Source organism: Ambystoma mexicanum, chromosome 4q, assembly GCF_040938575.1.
Source record: "Ambystoma mexicanum isolate Mex_15411 chromosome 4q, UKY_AmexF1_1, whole genome shotgun sequence".
Classification (NCBI taxonomy): Eukaryota; Metazoa; Chordata; class Amphibia; order Caudata; family Ambystomatidae; genus Ambystoma; species Ambystoma mexicanum.
In genome coordinates, this window is record NC_090928.1 from 440,121,861 (window position 1) to 440,148,073 (window position 26,213).

The 26,213-nt window shown below is 48.2% G+C and overlaps 1 protein-coding gene across 1 annotated transcript in view; it reads left to right on the forward strand.

Moving 5' to 3' along the window:
* USP34 (ubiquitin specific peptidase 34) overlaps nucleotides 1–26,213 on the forward strand; it is a 3,618,222-nt gene that overhangs the window by 888,188 nt on the left and 2,703,821 nt on the right. The window contains exons 18-19 of the mRNA XM_069608012.1: nucleotides 169–258; nucleotides 340–435. Of these exons, the coding sequence (XP_069464113.1) occupies nucleotides 169–258; nucleotides 340–435 (186 nt within the window). The remainder of the gene's footprint in view (nucleotides 1–168; nucleotides 259–339; nucleotides 436–26,213) is intronic.

The following is a 26,213-nucleotide window of genomic DNA, read 5'->3' on the forward strand; positions in this document are numbered from 1 at the left end:
CATCCATCTGTACATTTAAACGCTCTTAAACATTCACATGAGGGCAAGAAAAGAGATTTGATTGTTGTGGATACCAAAGCAAATGTAGCAGGATGGCCAATTGGACTTGATGAACATTTTCATTCTGTAAGGGCATTTTTTTTAATGGAACATTCGGTTGTTTTTCAGGTCTGTAGTGGTCTCCCTTCGTCTCCTTCCCAAGCTATTTGGCACTTTTCAACAATTTGGAAGCAGTTATGATACCCACTGGATAACAATGTAAGTAGAAACAAATGCTTATTTTGGTGCTTTGTGCCATTTTAATTTAAAAAACAATTCATTAAATATTTGTTTACATAGGTGGGCTGAAAAGGAACTTAACATGATGAAGCTCTTCTTTGATAATTTGATACACTACATTCAAGATATTGGGGAAGATCGGCACAAACATGCTTTGTAAGTATTTGTACATTTAAGAGGCAGCTAGCCCGTTGTCTTACCCTGAATAAATGTTAAAGCTGGTTATGCTCTCTAAACCCAGGTCAGATATGTGATCGGGTATGATGTACGGGAAAACAAGAGACAGCGTTCAATACATTATAGGATACGGGCTAATAAATTGGTGTATTACAACCCAGAACATTTGAACACTCCTATTTATTGTTGATGTATGAAGGCTTTTGTTGTGAAAAAGCTTACCTGGTTGCACCGCAAGGAACAAACAAGAGGGAAGATGGGTAGTGCTTGGATATTCAAGTTACGAATTGCAAGGTGGGCAGGGAAATAGGAAAAGCATGATGAAAGCCAGCATTCAGATATCTGATAGACCACCAGGGATGTCCAAATGACGCTGGTGGGTAATCTTCATCAGATTGAATTTAAGGTCTGGAAGAGCTGTAATGGCTGAGCAAGAAGGGCAGTGTTAAGAAAGATAATTCTCTCTTTTTTTTTTTTTTACACAACTTCCCCCGATAGGTTTCTATGGAACCAATTTCTTTTTGCTATGTTTTTGATCCTGTCCTGACTCTTTGAAGGGAAGTAAATCTCCAACTTTGCTTCCCTTGCCTTTGAACATTTGTTATGAGGAAACCTTCAGACTCTCAGTACTGAGAAAACCTTGTTTCCCTTTTGAATTCTTGTATTTTTACATTGCACTCAGCGCCTTATGATGTAGTGCAATGGGAATACTTTAGTACTTCCCTGACATTTAATACTTCAGATTGTGGGTTACTTTCATATGTGCCTAAAGGCAAGCTTGTCGCAGCTGTTGTATTTTTACAGTTTTTGCTTTTTTTTGGTGTGCAAATTTGCTTTTACCGTATATGGCTACTAAATGTGGCTAGTAACCTAAAATGTAGTCCAAGTCCACATCACTGGTGCCAGGAAGGCAGCTACTGGGGCAGATGTGAAACCACTAGCTGTCCCTGATTGGACAACTACTGGCTGTTTGAATGGTGCAGATTCTTACCATTGGTGGGCTTGGACTTGCTTTTAGCTCGGATTTTGGATAAGAGGAGTACTTCTGTAGCCATTCTTCAGATCTATGTTGGAGCCAAGAATTGTTAGAGAAAGAGCAGTACAAGGACGACTTCTGCAGTGGACAAGCATCCCAGTCATTGGCCCGGTGAAGCCCTGCTGTTCTGCCTGATCTCCTAAGCCCCGTGTTGGGAAAGATGTATCTTTTGGCAACCTTCCCTCCATATTTCTATGGAGCCCCAAAACATTTTGCTTTTGTTTCTGAACCTGTCCTGGGGGGGGGGGGGGGGGGTGGTAGGGATCTGGGGAGGGTCGGGGGTTGGGGTGATAGGGTGGTAGAGGTGTGTGTTTGTGTGGCCCAGGAAGAGGGTGGGACTGTATGTTTCTATTCCACATCCATAGTGCCTGAAAGGTTACGTGTATGGCATGAGTGAAACCCACAGTGGTCCCTGATTGGACCATGGCTAGCTGTTTCAATGATGCAGATCCTTACCATTGGTGGGCTTGGACTGGCTACCAGGCAGAAATTTGGATAAGCGGGGGACTCCTGCAGCCATTTCTGAAGATCAGCGTTGGGGCCAAGTATCCTATGTAGAAGAGGAGCCCCCCTTCCTGCATGTGGCCCGGTGAAGCCCTGCTGGACTACCTGATCGGTGAAAGCCCTGAGCGTTGCGTAAACCCCTTGGACTTGTGGGACCAACTAGTCTCAATGCTTTCTCTAGGATCCTGCCATCCTGAGCCTTCAGAAGTATCCCTGGACCACCCGGTGGACTGCCCAGCTCTCCAGTGGGCTACCTTGCTACAACTGTTGTCGTAAATTCGGTCGTCGCCAGCTTGTGGTACAAGTTGCCTTTCTGCTGAATTTCATCCTCACAGCTACAAGGGATCCTGCTCTGGAAGGACTTAGTCAACCACGACCGGAAGGACACATGCCATCACCTGTGCGCGGTGGCAGTTGCTGGAACTTGCCATCCCCCATGGGGTGACGTGTCTTAAAGAGGTATGCATCAGTGTCTTCTGTATTTATTCATCACTAAGGCTTGCACTCTGCTGCTGGACCGTCCGGAAGAATTCTTGCACCCGTATCTCCTGGGCTGCTCTCACTGGAACCAACAGCGGAATAACCTACCTCACGCAACCCCCAGTTGACCCACCTAGTAATCTTCGGACTCAGGGAGGTAAGTAAATGAATAGCATTTCCCCCCCCAATCTCCCTGGTGTCCTTAGCATAAAGCTTAAAATAAACATAAGCTTTGATTATTCCATTCCATCGCTTTTTAATCGTTGCGTCTAAAAGCAGCTGTACCTGAAAGATAGAAAGATAGAAACATAATTTTACCTACCAGTAACTTTGTTTCTTCTCTTCCCTGGAACAGTCACCACCACAAGAACCTTACCTACTTAAGACATTTTCTGGGGAGAAGCTTTGTGACTTTTGGACACGAGACCCCACTCTTCATAGGAATTGGAGTTAGGGCGCATTTCTTGTGACTTGGTACTGAATCACTTACCTTCTATTTTTTTAATATGTCATTGAATGCATTCGTAAGAACCTATGCTGACTGTATATATGTTTACAATTGAGTGTTGTGTAACATTATCACCAGCTTGTTTCATTTCCTAGTGTGGGTTTTGGGCCTAGAATAAATATAGTATTTTACTTGCCTGTTTGAATTGTTGTGTGCTTTACTGTGTGTACTCATGGTTGACCCTGACCCCACTCTCGCTCTCCTAAGAATGGCATCAACTACTCTTCTCTGCTACCTTGATTGGGGTTTGGCTAACCTCTCAGAGTTACCCTGTTCATTATAACTAGTGTGGGCTCTCAGATTCTAGAAATCCATCTTAACCCTCATCAGTGCTTCAGCCCTTGGGCTAGTGGGACCAACTAGTCTCAACATCTTCACGAGGATCCACTCCCTCTGAGCCTTCGGAAGTGTCCCTGAACTGACCAGCTCCGTTATGGGCTACCTCGCCAGAATCTGCATTGGTTGTTTTCAAGACTGGAACGTTGGTGGTAGCCAGCTTGTGCTATAATTCACCGCTGCCTGAATTTTCAGCTTAATAACATCCAGGAAACCTCTCCTCGAGCTCAATCTTTGACCGAGACTGGAAGGACGCCTGTCGTATCCTACAAACCGTGATAGACATAGCCATTTAATCTCCTCTGATTGAGCCTTAAGATGCTTATATGTATCCAATACAAATTTCTTGGTCCTTTCGTGAGTCATAATGTAGGTTTCAAAGGGGGTCAGTTCCCGTGTTGCTGCGTATTTGATCCGCGGAGAGCTGAGCCAATGGTATAGTTCATATTTGTATCTATCTTTTTTTGTAAGGCCGAATTGTGTTGTACAGTCTTCGAAGGTTCTGATTTCTTGGGATTGGTACATATCGCCGATCTTCGTGCAGCCGGCCTCCTCCCATTTTCGATATGCGCCGTTCTCCACCCCCGGTTGGAATTCTGGGTTTTTGAATAGCGGCATAAAAGGGGCCGGGTCTTTGGTCAGTGTTTCTCTTTGGGTGGCGGTGTCTCATATCCCTTGCAAGGCCTTCATGATCTCGCTAATTTGTACGCTTGGATGCCTGTGTTCTTTTTTCATCCAGAGGAGATGGCGGAGTCTGATCGTAGCGACCGCTCTGTCTTGTGCTACCCACAGCTTCTGTGAGGAGTCCGGTATCCATTCTTTCAAGACCCATAATTGGGCTGCCTCGTTGTACTTGCGGATGTGGGGGAGGGCGCAGCCTCCATTCATTCTCTGTGTTGTCAGGACTGCGCTAGACACCCTTGGAGTCTTTTTCCGCCAAACATACAATGTTATTATTTTGGATAGTTTTTTTAAGAAGACGGCCGGGACTCTGACTGGGAGCGCCTGGAAAAGGTACAGGAGTTTGAGCAGGATTGTCATTTTTGCCGTGATCCGGCCCCACCATGATATTGAAGGGGGGTTCCACTTCTCTGTCCTTCTTGATCTTCCCAGTTGTTGGGGATAGTTCTCTTCGTATAGCTTCCCTATGCAGCTGGTCAGTGTGACCCCTAGATACTTGACTCCCTTCACTGCCACCCTCAGTCCGAGGGCCTTTGCTTCCCTGTGAATGGCATCTGTGCCAAGCCAGGACCAGAGCTTCCGACTTCTGTCTGTTTATTTTTAGCCCCGATATGGATCCTTAAGTCTGTTTCCTGAAGGAGGGGCGGCAACGAGACCTCTTGATCTCCCAGGGCCACCAGCATTTCGTCGGCGTATGCTGCTATTTTGTGAGAGATTCCCCCCATGTCTATGCCTTTTATATTTGGTCTATCCCTTATTCTTTGCAGGAGGGGCTCGAGGAATATGGCATACAGTAGGGGTGAGGGGACAGCCTTGTTTGGTCCCCCGCTCAATCCTAACCTCTTCTGCGAGTCCCCCGTTTACTGCGATCCTTGCGCTGGGCGCGCAGTAGTTTGGCCGGACCATGTTTACAAAGTCCTTCCACATGCCCATCTTCTCCATGATGCGAATTAGCAGGGACCACTCCACCCGGTGGAACGCTTTTTCTGCATCTAGCGCCAGTAGGACTGCTGGTATGTGCGTGATCCCTACCTTCTCTATCAAGTGGGTTATCCTTCTGATGTTGTGTGTTTGCCTGTTGGGCACGAAGCCTGACTGATCCTGGTGGATCAGTTTCAGTAGCACCTTCGAGAGCCGGTTGGCAAGTATTTTAGTGTACAGTTTTGCATCTAGATTTATTAGCGCGATTGGGCGGTAAGAGCTGGGAACTGTCGGGTCTTTCTCTTGCTTGGGAACACCACTATTTTCGCTTCATTCATGGATTTTGCAGTAGTGGCCTTTTCTTTAAAGGTATGAGGGTTCAGTTAGAGTGAGAACTAGGTCATCTCTGTATCGTTTGTAAAAGTGTGCGGTGTAGCCGTCTGGGCCTGGGGCTTTGTTGTTGGGGAGATCCCGTATTGCCCTGGTAACTTCATCTTCTGTGATCGGACTGTTCAGCCATTGTTTCTTGTCGGCCGTAATCGTTGGGAGGGCTATCACGTCCAAGTATGTGTCCTGTGCTCTCTCGTCGGGGCTGTCTGAAGTATATAGTCATTGGTAGACTTTTTAAAGATTCTCCCGATGTCCGTCGCCTGCAAGTTTATTTGTCCTTGGTCGTCCTTCAGTGCTTTGACCGTCTGTTGCTGTTGTTTCCCTTTTAACTGCCTGGCTAGGAGTCTGTCGGCTTTGTTCGCCTTAATGTAATACCATTGTTTCATATGCATTTGGCCCCTCTCGGCTCTTTTGGTGCGAATCGCCTCCAGCTGTCCCTGGATGTGCCGTAAGGCACTCCTCACCTTTGTTGACTGCTTTTGGGCCAGCTCCACCTGGATATCTTCCAATTTGGCTTCCAGTTCTTCTTCCCACTGGCGGTGCGGCCTGTCTTTGTGCCTTGAGAGCAATAAGATGTCCTCTGGTCACCGCTTTAAAGGCCTCCCATAAGATTGCTATTGATATCTCGGGAGTGTTGTTCCTTGCAATGTACTCTTCTGTGTGTTCTTTGACTGCGTTCCCGGTGATGGGGTCTTGGATGATTTCTGTTGGGAGTCTCCAGTTCCATAGGCCCGTCTGATGACGAGGCAGTCTGATTTCCGGCCCAGAGTGGGGCATGATCAGAGAGAGATGTTGCTCCTGTTTCCATGTGCACGGTCTTCCCGGGGAGACACGCGGAGACCCAAAGGTAGTTGATGCTAGATCTGGAATTGTGGGCATGAGAGAAGTGTGTAAATCCTTGGGCCTGGCCCCAGACCCCTCTCCATACATCCTCCAGGGCCATGTTCCACATCTTACGTTTTAGGGCCTTCGTTGGTGCTCCCTGGGCCGGCAATTTGCAGCTTGAGTGATCTAGGTTGGGATCCCATGTGATGTTGAGGTCGCCCCCCCCAGCACCACCTCCGCCTTTGCAAATGTTTCTAACTTGTCCAGGCAGTCTCTGATAAAGCCATTCTGGCCCGTATTTGTGGCATAGATAGTTGCCAGTGTAAGGGAGGCCCTTCAATATACGTGTTTAGGAATTGGAATTTTCCCTTTGCATCTGCCTGGACGTCGAGGATTTGTGGGTGTAGAGGTTTGTGGAATGCGATCAGGACCCCTGCGCTTTTCTCCTTTTCATTGGCCTGAAAGATCTGGTTATATCCTTTCAGGTGGAGCCTCCAGAAAGTGGAAAGTGCTCCACCTTCTTCCTTTTCACTGTGGAATTCAGTCCTCGGATGTTGTAGGTTAACATTTTTAGCCCATTCTTTCCTGCCGTGGGTACTTGCTGATGGCGACCAGTGGACACTTATATGCTGGATGCGTCTCCGTTCTTTTTTCCACCCTCCCTACCCCGACTTACCCCTTCCCCCAATCCTCCACCCTCACCCCCATAACTGCCCTGAGGAGGGCCATGGTACCTATGGCCGCTCAGGGATGAAGCCCTTTGCGCCATGTCCTCTAACGGCTCTGGGATAAACTTTGCGGGGAGTTCTAAACCCCACTCGGTTTCCAGTTCCGACACCCGGGAAGGGCGAGCCCCCCCTCGCCTGGATGTGGATTCCGGCACCGGCAGAGGATACATTGGCCAGGGCCGCGGGCATCGGCCATCGGCTTGGCTCACGACCATGCTACTGACTGTCCTGGGTCTCATGTTGGCTGTTTCTTTTCTCGTTGTGCGCCTTGACCGCTTGTTGATTGTCTTCCATTCCCATGGGTTACGTTGTGCAGGGGCCCCTTCCCCGCGGCCTCCCTGGGGGTTTCCCTCTGGTTGCTGAATATCCGGAAGATGCATCCCCTCCTCACAAGTCATTATTCTAGGTTGTTTCCCTTCCCAGGAAAAGAGTAGTCTGAAGGGAAAGGTCCACTTGTACCTGATGTGTTTGGTTGCCAGTTCCCTTGTGACTGGGCCCATTTCCCGCTGTTTCTGCAGTGTCACCAGGGCCAGGTCTTGGTAGAGTTGTATGTCCTCTACATTTCATTCTTATGTGGTCCATCATCCTCGCTTTTCGTAAAATCATTTTTTTGCATGTAGGAGGTGAGGGCGACCAGTACGTCTCGGGGTCGGGAGCCCTGTTCGCCCGTCCCCCGCGGACCCACTCTCTGAATTCTATCTATCGGGACATCCGTGTCCTCTTCCGTCGCCAGTATGTCTCCAAAGACCTGGTGTACCGCCTCTTTCAGGTCTTCTACGGATTCAGGCATGTCTTTTTTTAAAATCAAAGATTTTATTGATTTTCAAGGTTAAAACAACATAACATTCATCTCTCTACGTTCCAGGGAGGGGACATGGGAGGGGGAGGGGGTGGTGGGAGAGGGAGAGAAAAAAGGGGAGGGCGGGGAGGGAGGGAGTGAGGGAGGAGGGGGGGCTGAAATAGGGAAGGCAAATGCCAGGGAAAGGTAATGGTGGGGAGAGAGCGAAGCAGACAAGTAAACAATAACAATAACAAACTCGGCTTCGGGGACCATTGTCCGACAGACCGTGGAATTTGACACAGGATGACATCATGGCACAGGGTGTTCTTAACAGAGTCAATATTTCCCTTTCGTGGGTCTCTCACAGTCTCAGCGGCTACAGGGTCGCCCTTGGCCCTCAGCCATCCTCCAATCTTCTCCATATTTTCTCTGCTTTTTCCGGGCAACCTCTTGCTTTGTACACCCGGTGCTCCATTACAGCACATATGTCCGCGTCCGTGACCCACTGGTCATAGCTGGGTGTATGCTCCGAGCCCCACATTTGTGCAATGTTCCGCCTAAGGACCGCCAACGCAGTTGACCACAGCAGTTTCTCATAGCGGGATAAGTCGGATTCACCGGAGACCCCCAAAAGCAATTGTTTCGGGCACCTCTGTATCAGCTTTCCCAGAACGCTAGATAGTTTGTCGCAGCATTTCTGCCAGAGCAGCTGAATATTACTACATTCCCACAGGATATGAAAAAAGGTACCTCCCTCTCGCTTGCAGCGTAGGCACTTTGCGTCCGAGGCCCTGCCCCAGCGGAAGAGGGCCACTCTCGGGTAGTAGGTGCGATGCAGGATCTTCAACTGGACGAGTCGGAGCCTCGAGGAGATGGTTGTTTCACGCGGGTACATCAGGGCCTCCATCCAGTCCTCTGGGAGGAGTAGACCCACGTCGCGTACCCACTTTGATTTCAGACTGGATAGTTCCGGTGTCGCAAAGGAAGTTATCACATTGTACATGGTGGAGGTGACCTTCCGCTCTACCCGATCCAGGACTGTTTCATTCTAGCGGGGAGCTTTCCGGCAGGTCTTGTGTGATCTGTCGATGGGCCGTCCAAGCATGATTTTGCTGCATGTGGTGGAACCTCTCTGTGTCCGGCAGGGAGAACCTCTCCTGCATTATCTCGAATGTTGCCAGGTTGTTCTCATGTATCACATCCCCAACGCTAGAAATTCCACGCTGGGTCCACTCGGGCCATCTCGGTAGTTTTCATATTTCGGGAAGGTTGCAGTTGTTCCACAATGGTTGAGCCAGTGTTATTTTCCCACCCCACCCTAAGTATCGAAGCGCTTCCTTCCAAACTCTCATTATGTGTAATGCCATATCAGGTTTTGGAGGGCGATCCAAGTCTCTGTAGAGATGCTCTATTGGCCTTATTTGTGGTGTTACAGTGGAAGCCCTTGATGTGTGGGAGGCTCCCGTCGCCGTGAAGCATATCGTTTACCACCTCCATCTGGCTGGGCCAGTAATATGATTGCAGCCTGGGCAGCCCAATCCCCCCCTTCCCAGATGGACATCTGAAGAGTAGCAAGAGCAATTCTTGGGTGACCTCCTTCAGGCATGTTCTTGATCCTGATATTCGACCTCCTGGAGCCCGACTCACAATTCAAGATTGTGAGTCGGGCAGACCAGGTGTTCCTGTGTCTCAGCGCTTTGCTGTGTCTCTTCCTCTGTGTTTTGCACTACTTTCTCCAATGTGTCGGTTCTTTCTCCCAGGTTCGCCACCTCTGTTTTCAGTTCTTGAACCGCATTTTTTAGGTCGCTTTTCATTGTTTCGAATTGCGTGTTCACTGTGGCCATGAATTGTGCCTGGAATTCCATTCTTTCATGTCTTCTTTCGTGGCCATTGCTGCGCTTTCTGGGTGTGGGTCCGACCTCGGGGGGCGCTCGCCTTGCGGTCTCACCCTTATCTGTGTAGCGGAGTCTGCAGCCCAAAGTTGGGCCAGGCTTGGCTCCTGTCGTAGTTGTGGGGTTCTGTGCCGCAGCTTGCTGATGCTTCCCCCTTGTTTTTGACATGTGTCCTGTACTCTTGTGTCCCGCTCACAGCTTGGGGGGGGGGTTCCACCGGTACACGTATTTTGACTCGTTTTGTGGACATGAGCGGTCTGCCTAGTCAGTTGCTGTAGCTGCAGGTGATATGGGGAGAGCTGTCAGATGTGGGGCCAGTCGGTTGGGTGCCTCTTAAGTCTTATTCCCTGCTGGTCTTTTTTTTTTGGCCCTTTCCTGTATACATACTCCTGCTTGAAGCCTGCTCTTCTGTGTGCGTGTGCATCTCTTGGTTACGCGGCCAGCTCTCCCCCCCCCGGCTTCCTAGGTCCCCGATGCTCCCTGTCCTTCAATGGGGTGCCGCTTACCTTCTTTACTGGCTTTTCGCAGCAGGGATTCCGGTGAGCGCGTGTCTGAGGTGGTTGTATGGTGTTTGGGCCGGCTTTATGGCTGCTCCTTTCCGTAGGGGGGCCTGTGCTCTGAAGAGCCCCTCCAGCTTCCGCTTTCCCGACCTGCCTGGCTGTTGGGGGACGTGGGGGGCTGCGGGGGCTGGGAGGGCGCACGTGTCCACAGTTCTGTGCTCTCCTTCGCAAAACCCTTTAGAATGTGTCGGCTCCCAGGACACAAATAGTACCTCATAGATAGCAAAGCTTGGAATGTGGCTCTTCCCCGTGTGCAGCTTGCTTCCAAGAACAGAACCACCGTGTACTGTTCAACAACTAAAAGATGCCTCCGCACTTTCTAATTGCACATTGTTACTAGAATAGGCATCGAAAATGTCATAATCGTCATACTCGTCGGATATGTCCATCGTCATCCCGAGTTCAAAGGAACTTAATGAAGAGGGGTGTTGAACATGACTTTGCTGATTGTATGATATGCATTTTGTATATATGTAACTGATGTACGTAATTCGCTCTCTTGCGTCCCTCGAGGTCTAGGAATCTCACGTCGCGGGGCGTGAGATCAGAATTGGCCAATTGATACTATCTTTTGCTTGCAATAAACCCTAGCATTGGGAATTTGATCTTTGTGTCTGGCGCATCTTTTCGTGTATGGTTATTGCCTTGTTTCCATAGCATGAGGGACCCCTAGGGGCCCCTTTCAACCGGGCCGGGATCCGGCTCTGCGTGCCTCTGCTGCCTTGGACTCCTTCTGGAGCCCCAAGTGTGTTGGTGGGGCTCCTGCAGAGACGACACTCCGCCCGTTCTGCTGTGGGATGCCTATGCTCCCAAGGCCGTGCTCCAAAGTTTTCGCTCAGGAGTCCTCTGTGTTGTGCCAGTCGGGCTCCTCGAAGTTCTTTCTGGGGGGAGCAGATGTGGGTGTGTGAGGTGCCACTTGATGGCGGGGCCTCGACGGTCAGCTGTCTCCCCCTGTAATTCTGTGGTTCTGCGGGTTGTCCTGGGTTTGGCGGTTGCTCCCGCCCGTCCCGGTCTCCGGTTGCAGACCCTCCCCCACTCTGCGCGCCGCCTCTCTTCCAACGTTCTGGCAGCTGTTTCTTGTCAAGCCGCGGTATAGTGGTCCCCGCTGCTGCTCTGCCGCCTGCGTCCCCCACCGGGCTCAGAAATACGCTTTATTGTTCACTTTATCATCGCGGCTCGGGAGGGGAGACAGAGCTCCGCTCACGCACGTCTTCCCCTCTCGGCCGCCATCTTGGAATCCCTCTCTCTCATGTATTTTGATATGCGTTTTACTCTTGTGTTCTTTGATTATGGAGTTTTAGACAACTCCATAGGCATCATCTTTTCATGCGTGTCACACAGCACCCTCAGTGCAGTGACACAGGGAAGCCTTTTAGGCTGTCCCAAGGTTTAAATACCTTCTCTGGGATAAACAACTGTTTGCCAGAGAATGTAAAGTTAAATTGGCTTTACTAGTCTTTTTAAATTCCTAGACCCAGCACACACTATCTTCAAATAGAGTGCAGGAGGGATTACCTAGTATCCCCTAGGTCTAGAAACTCACGCAGCCGTCAAATGCTACTCTTTCCTATCAAAATGGCTGTTGGCAGTGGTTTTACAACAAACTACCATGATTTTTCCCGACTGCAAACACCGGTAGCTAAAAATCAGAGCCATGTTTTTCAAGATGGCGTCTGAGCCCCCTTTGTTTAAACAGGTGCCGGTCTTCTTTTTTCGACATTTCTTTTTGGAAAGGTCCTTCTAGAGTTTGTCTCTGTGCGCCAAACCAGGTTTGGTCCCTTTGTTCCTACGCCTTTGGTGGGCTTCAGGACTGAAGACCGCCTCTGGCGCCTTAGTGTCTGGGGTGGGCAGGAAGTGAGGGAGGTGCCCGAAACTCCCTGTACTTAGTCTCCTAGGAGACCCAAATGCACTCTGGCGTGAGTGGCAGCTAGGCTGAAATGAATGGGAGAAAACTGTTTAAAGGGGAGTCTCTTGGCTTGGAAGGCAGAGTCGACCACTGGAACGAAGGAAACGAAGACGAACTGGAAGAGGACGGCTGCTGCAACTCCTGGACCGTTGGTTTGGTCGGTGAAGCCCTGCTGCAGGTCTGAATCGCCAAGTTCATCTCGACAGAGAAGCCCTTCAAGGACGACTTCTTCCTTTGAGTTGGTGGGACCAATCAACTCATAAGACACCTGGACACCATTCTCAGAGCTGGTTGTATTTTCCTCAGTGTGCTGTAGAAAACTGAATAGCCAGGGAGAAGGACACCAGTTTGTGTGCTTGAAGACAGTTACCGGAATCGAAGATTTGCCAATTTGCCAGCTTTTTGACCCGTGCAGTGTAGGAGTGCCCCGACGTCCTCCATCTTGTCCCCATGTCTGAGGCTCAGGAACAGCGAGATCTGCAGGAACAGAAGTCTTCAGCTGCATCTTTTTCTTCAATCTAAGGTACTGTGAAAACCCGACCGAGAGAACTTACCTCTCACTGCAAATGTGCGTACAACTTTGGCAACTTGCAGTCCTAGTCAGCTTGTGACCCGACATACAAACCTTTCTTCTTTGAACTACTTCTGAGAACTATGGCAAAGACTTTTCTGTTTAAATACCAGAACCGTTTTTTTTCTTATACACGACTCTAGCCCATTGATTTTGACCTACCTATTGCATTGAATCAACTCCTCTGGTGAACTCAAACTATTTGCACTGTTTAACAGTAACTCTATTATTCGTTTTATTAACTTATGCCTTTTTGCTCCTACTTCAAATGCTCTGAATGCCATTTTGCTCCTCCTTCAAAGTAGTTTAAATGCCTCAGAGCCTGATAGTGTGAAGTACTGTAGTATATTTTTGTGTGATATTGATTGCCTCCTTTTAGTGAATATTTTCTAACTTACTGTGTAATAAATTAATAAGTGTTTTACCAAGAAACCTTGAGTATAAGTGTCTATCTGAATACTTGTAATTATAGACCTCTGTGTAACATCCTTACAAGCTCACATTCCCTCTTGAGATAAGCCTGGCTGCTCAGCTCGCTACCAAAAACTGTGTGGGAGAGACTTATACCAAAGGTTGGTTTTGCTTAAACCTGTAGTCCTAGTTGTGTGTAGTGGTCCCAGAGGGTACTGCATACAAACTTTGCCTAATATCCAGGAACACCTCTTTCTCCTCCTTTTCAGTACTCACAAATGGAATAGGTGGTTGGGTGGCCGCTCTTCTCCGTAACAGGAACCCCAAGTCTATACAGACGGGGTCTTCTCAAAGCAATGAGGGTTACCCTTCCCTTGAAGCATGAATACTTGCAGAGCTGCGATTCAAAGGAGTTATTTGATGAATCGTCGACTGGTTATTCTTGAGTGCACTCCCTTTAAGGCAGGAGCCCCGGGTCATCGAGTTTTGGTGAAGGAAAAGGTGAACATCTGTCATCGAGGCAACAGCTTCGGTTCTTGCAGTGCTCGTTGACGATCGGTCAAACGTCCTGCAAGCTGAGGCGTGCGGTGCACCTCGACGACAATAGTTCATTGCTGCAAAGAGTTAAGGAAGAACTTTGGCCCAACAAGGTCATCTCGTCGTCACGTCTCTGTGGTCTTTGGGTGGCAGCAATTCTTCTTCTTCTAGCAGGCTTCAAGGTTAAGCATCAAGTATCAATTTCAGTTTATGAACGATTTCCATCAGTGAGAGGTCTCCAGATATACTGCTTGGTCTCTCATTCACTCTGCTGGGTCACACTCGGGCAACCAATTAATCAGAAGAGCATTCATTCATGCAGGTAGGCAGCCAATCGGGCTCTTGGTGCATTCAAGCCATTCTCCTCCCTCCAGACACTCGCAACAAGTAATGTGTATTTGGACAAGTACCCAGCCATTCAGCACTGCATTCATCCCAGTTTCGGACAGGGCTGTCTCAGTCTTTGTGTCACATACCAGAAACCAGACACCCATAACAAGAAGTGCATATTGGTCATACACTCCATTCACCAGGTCCCACCCCAAGGACATACCCAAAACACAGTCACTGGGCAGGCTCCAGCCAGTCTGGCCTGGACTTCCCCCACAATACCATATATGGAACTTCCACCCAACATCCTGTCAGGGGGAAGGGACAGAGTCAGGGCTTCCAAGGACTTTGGGAAAACAAGGTAACAGGCAATAGAAAGCAAGAGGCCACAGGGGCCATCTCATCTCCTATCAGGAATCAACTGATTCCAATGGCAGGGCCTGGGTATCCCAAAATTGAGGATACGCGGAGCACCTGTCGAATTCAGCATGGAGCTGCCACTAGCCCATACCCTGCTCTGTGGGCCACACACAGGTGCCCAAAAACATACACTAGGGGCACAGGGTTGTACCCCCGACCAATGGGGGGGGGCCATAAGGGTATACCAAGGGTCTGTACACCAAACCAAAAAGAGGAAGACCTGCACTGCCAGGAGTCCCACATGGACTCCTGGGAAGAAAACAATACAGAACACACATGTAAAAGGACAACGGAACAAGGTCAGGGAGACCCTGTCTGTCCCTCCAATGCATTCCAGCATCTCAGGGTGGCACGAGGATGCACTAACAACGAAAAGGTGCACAGTTGTTCAAGGCTGCAGAGCGTCCAAAGTCTGGTGCACAACACTATTCTCAAGGGTAATTATCCAAGGTCCCACAACAGGAAGTATCATGAAACAAACATCAATAGGAGGAAATCCAGAAGCAATCCATATAGCATAAGCAACATTTGTTACACTAAAGACACAAGGCAAAGGTACCAACATGTAATTCAAGAGACGGTCAAAAGAGCAAAAGCAGGGTCACAGGAGTTGTAAGCAAGATATACGAGGATCAGAAGGCCGGGACACGTCAATCAGAAGCGCTGGCGTCCTGGTATTGCCGTTTATTATGGCATTGTGGAAGTTCTGCAGCGTACTCACGTTGCGCTTCACATTAGGTAACCATAGCAACATACGAGTTTACCCGACGTGAGTATGCAACAGCTGAAGCATGTCACGTTCGTTCGTGGCGTCGATGTAGGCACCAAGGCCGTAGTAGTGGAAAGGAAGGACAATGCCATTTACGTAGGAGACGTGTGTTTGTTCTTTGAATCCTGACACTTCTCCACCACTTGTAACGTATCTGCATCCCAACTGGTCCTTTTTTTGCTGTAGGAAAAGAAATTGGTGCTTGCAGAGCACTAGGAGAAGCCTTGCCAACCTTTCCATTGCCGCCTATGCTCCTCCAGAGCTGGATTGGCCAATCTCAAGATGGCCACCACGTACACTACTCATTAGAAGGAGGGGCTTAGTCATTCCGAACAAATAGAGATGAAATGCCAGCTCTATGCGTTGCAACTTTGTTGCTGTGTAAATGCTAGTTTCCCCGCGTGTGCTGCTGTTTTCTTGCTCGCTCTGTTCCTCAGAGCTCTACGCTCCGAAATTCCTTCTAATTGATACTCAGCTCAACTCTGCCTTCTTACCTATACTCGCCTGCGGCTGCTCTGCCTCAAGTACCCTTACCTTTCCATCTTGTTTACTCCATTAAACACTGCTACTAGTAGAACACTCACCTGAATTTGGATTCATGCTACGAACTCCATTCTCCTCATCGCCAGTGTTCGCTCCAGCAAACCCTACCACCAGGCAAGTTTTTTTTTTTTTTTACTCCTTGTTAGGGTTTTTTCACTACAGGGGACTGGCCTCTCTGTCGACCGGTTCACCCTGTATCACCTTAGGATTTCCTGGCAGCCAGAGAGGGCCGTTCCTATTTGCACAATAGGAAAAGCAAGACCGCCAGCAAACGGGTGAGCTCAAAGTCTAAAAAAAAACACTTCCTAAACAATTCCAAGCACTTTGCTGCAGCATCACACAATCTCCAACTCTATATACCTTCTGTGAACTGGAGTTCCTTGTACAGTGGCTGCTTCACCCGTGCAGTGAATAGTGGGTTAGATGGCCCTCCTGACTACAAATGCAAAGGGTTTTTGTCACTTCTGTGAGGACTACTAATTTGCCTGGTGTTTCCATTTGTCTTTTGTGCTAGAGTTTGGCTCCTTACGCTGAGCCTTCATCAAGGTAGTCCTCCATTTTAGATTTCTGTGCCGTTAGCTACTTGGTGCTCTTTGTGAGAGCGGATACACTTGTCTGGTGTGTGCTGGCATTTGGGGACCTGAGGTCTTTAGGCTAATTGGTGCTTGTGTGTGCAGGAACGTCCGCCATATGCTCACTTTCTAGAAACCAATTGGTTAGAATTGTAAAAGTCGGTCTGCAGGGACTCTATCAGCAATCCTGTGGTTTGCTAGAGAGGGGTTCACATTTTCTGGAAAAGCACTTCGCATTCGTAGGCTGAACTGTCATAGGTAGAGACTTTAAAGATTGGCTGATGGGTTCCTCTGTGTACCTCTTCTGGGCAGCATCATAGTGGCACCAGATCTCCAGGGTCATCTAAGTTGCATCACCATGTCTCCAACATTGACTTTACCACAGGAGGCTGCTCCATAACCTGTGCAAGCGAGTGGCTTGCTCCCTGTCCTCCTGATGTGACTATTCACAAAATATATCCTAAAACACCATAGACTCACCCATAGCGTTATAGCGGAGGAGTGGGACAAGAATGCACAGCTCCCAGCTCTGTGATCTTGGTCTCAAATTCATAAAAAGCAGATATTGTAGTTCATCAGGCAGCAAAAAATTATAAGACTGTTGTGCTACAAATACCATGGGCATAATCCTGTTGTGTATGTATTGATCAGCATTTAACTGACCTTACTCTGTCTATTGTCATGAAGCATCAAGTACATCATGGCTCTATCTGGCTCTGAGTCCTAACTGTCGGAAAGAGAATTGCCCCTGAGCCTTACTCTGCAATAATGTTTCACTGGGACTGGAACACACTGCCACTTGATGGAATATGATTCCTGCTACTCCAATCCTTGTGTACAAATGGTTGAAACATTTAGGGCCTCCTGGTCAGGAATATCAAATTGCCATGTACAGAAAATAAATTCTCTGTACTACAAGAATGGGGTCATTTAGATATCTTGCTTGCACTTTGTATAATCACTTGATTACTTCAACCACTTCTCACTACGAAACGATTCCAGATCTGACAAGTCAGCACATGGGTGAGATTGAAAATTCCATCCAGTTTTCCCTGTTGAATCTTGATGTGAGGCATGATCAGGGATATGAATACCAGTTTTGCTCCTGGGAGACCCCAAGTAGATAAGGGTGCCACAAGTCATTCTCTTTTACTTGCTGCACGCTCTCCGCTAGTTGGCTGTAGGTATGGCTTGTTTCTACTGAGCTACAGCGTGCTATAAACCAGGTTTTTCCCTGAGAATGTGCCCTGTATTAATGCAATTTAGAATTCACAACCAAACATTTTTCCTATGAGAGAGTGCATAGGAAACCGATGTTGCTCTTAATAGTCAAGGCTACTGCCACTCTCATAAATTGAGGGCAATAGATCCCAGGACTAGCTATTCGAATGGATTGTGCCCTCCCAGGTATTCCTCATCTTATGATATCTTCCAGGGTCAGCTGTTTCAGAAAACTAATTTCGGCAGTAGCGCTGTGCGCCGCTGCAGTCCACTCGATTTCCCTCGAGGGCTTCCATCTCGAAGTTGATGTCACTGTTGGTATATATGCCACGTGCAGCGCCCATTGGCTTCACTTCTGTTTTTCCACGAGAGCATTTGCTTCGAGAATTACGATGCACTTCAGTTTTTTTTGTGAAAACTTAGTCAAGATGGCCTCATCTTCAGCTCCGTCAACTCCAAAGTCCGGGTCCAAGAAGAGCTACAACGGTGGTGCCAAGATGTCCTTCATGGACCCCCATCGGGTCTGTTGTGCCTTGGCGTCGAACATAAAACTCCAGACTGTCAATCCTGTCATTCGATGACCGGTAAGGCTCTGAAATAGCGTAAAGGGACATTAACGGTGGGTTGGACCCCTCCTAAATCCCCTTCAATGTCTTCATCGAAAATACGATCTTCCGACGAGTCGAGAGGTAACTTGCCTCGAAGGAAAAGATCAAAAAAAGAACACGTTCCAGGAGCATGTCGAATTATTCCTAGTCTTAACCGCAGAGAAATATAGCCTGTCCGACTAAATCCTCTACTCATGCAGAGTGGGAAAATTTCAGACAGGAAATGTTAAAAATCTTTGAGAAAGAGGCCCCAACTCCTTCGAAGAAAAAGGTGAAAAGCCATTCTCCTTCCGAGCCACATAAGGCAGACGAGGAAAGGCCAAAGCCTAAATCCTGCATGGCCTCGAGCCCGGGACGCAAGCCGGAGACCCCCTCGAGATCCTTCGGTCAAGCCCTTTCGAGGGCTCTGTCGAAGTCAAAATTGACGAAAAGTAGTGACGGTAGTGACAAAATCGACTACTTTGTCGAAGCCATTGGCACCTTTACCTTCTCTACCTAAATCTTACAAACAATTACCAAAAAAGGTCTTCTTTGAGTCTTTATCTTCAATTTATGCAGATTACGAGCCCTCAGACAATGACAGTGCACCATTTGGATTGCAACTGTACAGACCTAAAGTCCCATAACGTTTAATGGTTGAAGAAACCAGGCTAAAGGCTTTGTATGAAAATCTGCAGACAGCTAGTGGGGTCGACACTTCTCCTGACATGGAGTTTGGCAAGCCAGACCCAGCACACCATGCTGATGCCTCCTATGGGCACCTGATGACTAAAGTCATTGATTTGATGGGATGGGGCAGACCTGCTCGACCATTTGAGCAGGACGACCTAACAGATATTCTGGACAAAGGTCCACAAAAGGATCCCATACTTCCTTTTCATGTAGCTCTCCAGAAAAGGGTCATGGCTAATTGGGAGCTTCTTGAGTCGTGTCCAGCGGTGAACAAAAAACCTCACAAAAAATGAAGGCCATCTAGTAGCGATCATAGCTACCTGTCAAAAAAACCCAACGCCTGAAAGCCTAGTTGTTCAGGCAGCGACATCTACCTCGAAACAAACTGTATACCCTACCATCCCACTGGATAGGGATAAGCATTTCGATGCTTGGGCAAGAAAGGCATTTTCTGTGGGAAACATGGTGCTCAAGTCTGCAAATCCCACTTGCACGTTAGCAAAATTCATATTCACCCTGTGGCACTGTTTACCTATAGCAGCTGACCATATTCCCGAAGGGGAAGAGACGGCTTCCTGAGCATTGTAAGAGACGGCAAGGAGGCTATGTGCGAGTCTCTACAATCAGGACTGGACTCGGCTGACAGGATCATCAGAGCCATGGTGGCAAGCACGATAATATGCAGGTTTGCGTGGTTGAGAAAGTCAGGATTTGTGCTGGACATGTAGGCCAGGCTCCTCAACATGCCCTTGGACAGCACTCAGCTATTTGGCAGCAAGGCTGATGAAACCCTAGGGAAGCTGCAGACCTCAAAGGCAGCTGCCCAATCCCTTGGAGCCACCATTTGAAAGCCACAACCCTCTCATCGCAGTGGATCATCTTGGAGGGGTAAGGCCTTTTGCTTCTACTCCTCAGTTGAACAGCGAGAGGACTGGCTAGTCAAAGGAGTCAGAGAAGATTACCTTGTGGTGGACGAGGGGGAGGTGCAAAGTCCACCTAAGATACGGCTACTTTATCATCAGCCGCTGCTACAGCTGCTTCAAAATCTCTCGGAGGCCTTAACCCACAAGACCCTGATGGGAGGAAGACTCTCACAGCATCTGCAAGAATGGCGGGGTATTACTTCATATGCGTGTGCGGAGCCACTCATTCAAGGTTCCAGATTTGTTTTTCTGCAGGAAATTGTGAGCCTGCTAGAGAAAGGTGCTATAGGACCAATACCTGTGACTGAGAGGAACAAAGGGTGGCACTCTTCCTATTTCCTAATCCCCAAGAAGGACAGAGGATTGAGACCCATTTTGGACTTGAGACGCTTGAACAAGTTCCTCAGGAAGACCAAGTTCAAAATGGTCACACTTTCTCAGATCATTCAGGCCCTCCAGCTTCAGGATTGGAGGGTACCATTGGACCTTCAGGACACTTACTTTCATGTGCCGATAAGTACCTGAGGTTTGCAGTTGGCGATTCTCATAATCAGTTTAGACTTCTGCTATTTGGGTTGACCTCCGCCCTGAGGGTGTTGAACAAGTTCATTGTGGTGGTGGCAGCAAGTTTCAGTAGAGGGGGTCGGGGGGATTCACATCTACCCCTAGCTGGATGATTGGCTAATCAGGGCTTGGTCTCCAAAACAGGTCCTGGAACATCTCAACATAACCTGACACACACTCCACAGACTGGGCTTCTCCTTCAATCACAAGAAGTCCCACTTGATACCATCTCAAAGACTCCACTTGATATGAGCAGTCCTGGATGCATCCTTGGGAAAAGCCTTGCCACCCAAGGTGAGCGCTCAACACATTCTGCAGATGGTCACCAAATTCCAGAGTGCCCAGCGTCTTCCAGCTTTTTGACTTTTTGAGGTTGCTCGGCCTCATGGTATCCTGCATTTTCCTGGTGCCAGAGGCTCACTTGAGAATGAGATCCCTTCAATGGTCCCTCAGGAAGCAGTGGTCTCAATTCTCAGGCAGGATGTCAGTCCTACTTCAGGTTCCAAACAGTGTCACACAGGATCTTCTGTGGTGGGCCTGCAAGGACAATATTCTGAAGGGAGAACCTTTTTGGCAACCATGGCCAGAGATTATAGTAGTTACGAATCCTTCACGCACAGGATGGGGAGCCCATGCCAACGATCTGACAGTCAGCGATCGTTGGTGTTAGGCAGAAACCTGTGCAGTTCCCTCTGGGACCACTGCAAAAGATTTAGGACTACAGGTGGTTGGCAGTAGACCCACTTGGTAGCAGTCTGTACCACACAGATTAACTTGGTAGCTTTGGCTGAGCAGTCAGGCTTCCCTCAAGAAGAGTTAGGCAGTATACAGAGTATTCACAATAGGTCAGAAGAACACAGTAGAACAAGTAGACACTGACCAGAGCTTGGTGTAAAAGAGATATCATTATTTATTTAAAAACCACATCTAGAAAAACACACAGGCACTAATGTTAAGCAGTCAAAAACACGGTCACTAAAAGATATACACTCCCTTAGAAGAATATTAGACAAGTCTTAAGTAAAGCCCCACTTATTTTCAGACAGCGGTGAGCGCTTAACGCAGATGGCACTCTAATAATTCGTTTTAAAAGGGAGAGAAAAGCAGAGTATAATTTGAAACAGATCCCAACACTTTCACAAGAACACAACAAGAGAGGAAAGCAAGTAAAACCGTGAAGTTAAAGTTCAGAAGGCCGGATCCACTTTAAGAGGATCAGAACTAAATGTGTCCAAGGTCACACGGTTGAAGTGCACAAGAGTCTTGCAAAGGTTCAAAAAAAGAGTTGGACCAAAAGAAAGGGAAAAGTTAAAGGGTCAATGCGGCCAGCACCAGTCCAGAAGGTTAAGGGATTATTGTTACCTTGTAGCAATCTTTAGAAAGGGAGGCGGCCACGGTACCTTAAAGTGGTGAGAATACTCCAGCGGGGGCAGTTGTTCCTGGCAGCAGATGCAAGTCAGTGCTTCGTCTGGGGGAAGAGAGGATCTCGTCGGGGAGGAAGACAGGAGTCCGTTGCACTGCCAGGGAAGAAACCAGCCGCGGAGTTCTCAGGTAAAGGGAGCGGTCCTTTTATTCGCGGTCCAGTGGTAAGTGGCTATCCGGTTGCCGGGGTGCTTGGCACGGGCAATTCGACCACAAGACGTCCTGGGATGCGAAGAAAAGAAGGTAAACTGGTTGTGCCCACCAGTCAGGGGAAGAAGCCTCTCCAGCCGGGAGATCTTATCTGTCGTCGGGAAGTGGTGAGTCGGTTCCGCAGGGCTCCACCGGTGGTGTCGTCGTGGCAGGTCGGCTCAGCTTCTCCCTCGTCGGATTCTCAGGTCCTGTGGCGACTTCTGAAGTTCCAGTCCCCAAAGCCCTGCTTTTATGCAGCACACCCCCATTCACTCAGCCTAGCTGTCAATCAAACATGCCAAGTGGTGAGCCGGCCGGCTCACCACTTGGGCCAATCACACAAGAGTGCGACTTGAGTTACCAAGGTAACTCAGTCCAGGGTGCCTAAACCCCCTCGCACACCCCCTGTGGTACCCAGAGTGGCACCACTTTTGGAGGCTTCTGTGGAGAAGCCCGCCAAAAAGTGGAACAAAGGGCTCGACTTGGGTTGGAGTCACAGAAGAGAACACAATCGCCATTTTAGAATCGAGTCCTGGCAAAAAATACCAACGGGTGAATTAATATTAAATAAATAAACCGGCAGTATGTTCGAGGCTATGAGAATTAAATAATTAAAGTTGGTAGCCTCGAACAATGGGAAAATCCCTAGGGATATATTCGCAGTCGAATATAAAAAGTAGTATCCACTGCCACCAGCCAAAACTCGATCGGGGGGACGGAGACGTGCCCCCTCGACTAACAGACCCCGGAGCAATCGAATTGCCCCGACCAGTACGTCCACAATATGATAGTTTGTACAGGTTTCTGTTAATAATTTGGGACTAGTAAAGCCAATGGTGACTTTACATGCCCTGGGAGACAGTAGTCAGTCCCAGGGTATCGAGTCTATGGTGGAGTGTCACTATGACACCCCTGTGTCACTGCACGGAGGGTGCTGTGTAACACACATGGTAAAAACACATGAGACCCTATGGAGTAAAGGACCCCGTAGCCCGTAAAATACATTAACAGTCAAAGGAACACCATAAATCATGTCCAAGAGTGGGAGAAAAAGAGTCTCGCTCTTGGCAGGAGAAAAAAACAAACTCCAGAAATCCAGCAAAGCTGCTGGGGGACTCACTAGGTTAGGAAATTCAGCCTAAAGCGAGAATTCTCCCCAACAGTTGGTCTCCATCTGAGTCCAAACTATACATCAACCTTTTGGAGCTGAGGACGATCAATCAGACTAGCGTCGAATGCCTTTCTGCCCTCTGTACATGGAAAGCATGTCCTGCTACTGACGGACAACACAGTGGCCATGTACTACCTTAACAAGAGAGTTGGTATAGGGTCACTACCACTGTGCAGAAAGGCAATGGAGCTCTGGTTCTGGTCAATTCAAGATGGAGTCTCCCTATCGGCAGTTCACCTAGCTGGAGTGGAGAACACAGTGGCGGTGCCTCTGAACAGGCAGAGCACAGTCGCCCACGAATGGGAACTAGCTCAGTAAGTCCTTTAAGAGATCTTCACCCTTTGGGAAACCCCTCAGTTAGACCTGTTCACGACCAGCGTCATCCAGAAGAGCGAACTGTTCTGCTCCAGGGAATTTCCCCCAAGAAGAGCTCTAGGAGAGCGTTTGTAGCGGACAGGGAGTTTCCACTCCGGTACGCGTTTTCTCCAATCCCGTCACTCCTTAAGTAATCAGGAGGTTGAGAAATTTTGGGCAATCCAAGATCCTAATTGCCCCGTATTGGGCCACGAGGACGTGGTACCCAGATCTTCTGGACATGTCAATCTGCCCTCCAAGGCGTTTTCTGCAAAGAGAGAGCCTTCTCTCGTGAGAGGAGGGTCGGGTTCTCCATCCAGAGGTCAGGACACTCAGCCTTCACAAATGGTTTCTTTCTTCATTATTTTGGTTTTTATTTGGTCTTTATTGGGTTTTTGAGTCATAACAGATAACAAAATACTTAACAGTAGAATAACAAACAGGTTTAGACTACTTTTCCTAATTAACTCCTTCGTTCCCCCTCCCCTGTGCCCTCTTCCCAATCACTGATAAGCTTAATTGGCACGATGGTTCTTACAATATGTCTAGTATTATGAGATGTTGAGGGCAATATTGTTCAGTATAGTCTCTGTGGATGAGCAAGTCCAACATCGTTGCCCATTCAGTAGAGAATTTGGGGCTGTCCCCTTGAATTGCATAGGTGACCCATTCTAGGGAGACAAAGTTACATAGTTTGTTGTACCAGTCTCTTATGTGAGGTGGGTCTTTGGATTTCCATTTCTGCACTACCACTAGAAGGGCCGCTAGTTGAATCAGATAGAATGCCTTCCTTTTGTGCTTTGGCCATAGATCAATGTCTGGTTCTGCCAGGCCCAAACGTTTGGCGGATGTCAACTTTCACCTCTTCCCAAAAGGGTTGCCGTTTCGGGCACGTCCCCCAGATGTGTAGACAATTACCTTCCCTGCTGTATTCCCTCCAGCTGGTGTTCGATATGTTTGGGGTTATTTTATTTTATGTAGTGTTTCTGGATTATTGTGCCATTGGAACATATGTTTGAGCCAGAATTCTCTTGTAGGGATCTGGTCGTACGGGGGACATCGTTCTCGAGTTTTGACCAGTGTGCATCTGAATGTGTTCCCAGAGTTTTCTGCCACCTAATTTGGTATTGTGAGGGACCGTCATGAATTTGCATAGTGTCAAAATAAGGTGTTTATGCCCGGGGTTAGTGGTCAAAAGGTGAGAGACCTCAGTGCAGCTGCTCTAATTGCAGGGGCCATCAGCCAGTGGCAGATTTGGAAGTATTGAAATCTGTGTGTCTCATGTAGGCCTAGTTCGGTTTTTACATGCGTTAAACGTTTTGATCTTGTTCTCCATGAACATGTCCCAGAGTTTGATACACTCTGCCTTTTTTCAGTGGGGGAAGGCAAATGCGTCTAGACCTGGAGTGAATTGTGGATAGGCAAATACGGGAGTGAAGGGAGATTGAAAGATTGTGATCTGGTGTTTACTTGCCATCTGGTCCCACCTGTTTTTGACTAGGTTTGTGATTTGGCTCAGATGCATATTTCTTGGGCAGTCTGGTTGCTGTAACCATAGTTTCCCCTCCATTCTTGGGCCTATTAGTGCTCTCTCCATTGGACCCAACCGTTGGTCCGTGTGTCCCGCAAACCATGGATTTATTACTAGTAGCTGGGCTGCTTGGTAGTATGCTCGAAAGTTGGGCTGTCCCACCCCTCTGCTGTTTGGTGGGAGCATCAGCGTTTTGAGTGCTACTCTAGGGATTTTACTCTTCCATATGAAGTTCGAGACTAGTTTGTGGAGTTCTCGGAAAAAGGCGGAAGGAATTGGAATCAATAAGGCTTGGAATAAATTGAGAGCTCGGGGGAAGGATGACCATTTTTATTGAGTTGATCTGCCCTAGCCATGAGACTGTCAGTGGATTCCAGTTTAGGAGTTGGGCACGGGTGTATGCTTGGAACGGTTTGTAATTTGAGTGGTAGAGGCTTTTAAGTGCGTGTGTTAAGGTCACCACCAGGACCTTAATTCGCTTTGTAACCCATTGAAATTGTGAGGATTCCTTAGCCCTTGCCAATTCATCGTTTTTAAGCGATACGTTAAGTATTTCAGATTTAGTTATGTTGATCTTCAGGCCAGCTACTTTGCCAAAGTTCTCGAGTTACAGTGTTGCCGCTGGGAGGGATGTTGCGTAATAGCAAGCAATTTGTCGTCAGCCTATGCCATGATTTTGTGATTGTCGCCCCCAAATGAGATCTCTATTATCGTGTCTGCGTGTTGCATCTGTGAAAGTAGTGGTTCCAGGTCACGTAGAGGAGTGGGGAAAGGGGGCATCCTTGTTTATTGCCCCTTCGCAAGTGGACGGGGTTGGAGAGGTGTCACTTGATTAGTAGTCTGGCCGTGGGGTTATTGTAATTGGCTTGGATCATAGTTATAAATTTGGGGCCAAAGCCCATGGCCCTCAGGGTCTTAAAGAGAAAGGACCATACAACATGGTTGAATACCTTTTTTGCATCTAATGAAACTAATGCCTCAGGGCTCCCTTTTTTTGGCTATTTTCCCTATTAGATGGCAGGCTCTCCTTATGTTGTCAAGGGTTTGCTGTTTTTTAATGAAGCCCGATTGGTGGTGTTGTATCAGTTTGGGCATAAGGATCTCTAATCGGTTCGCAAGTTGTTTCGCATAGGTCTTCGCGTCAGTGTTTCAGTGCTATCGGGCGGTAGGAGACGCATTTCGAAGGGTTTGGGGAAAAGGATGATCTTGGTTTCCTCCATTGAAGCAGAGTTGCTGACTGCACTTATGCACGTGTTGAAAAGGTCTGTTAGTGTTGGGACCAAGATTGACCGACATGTTTTGAAGAAGGCGGCGGGATAACCATCTGGACCCAGTGATTTGTTGAGTGGGAGGTTTGCAATTACTTGGAGCACCTCTTCTTGTGTGCTATTTTGTTCCAGC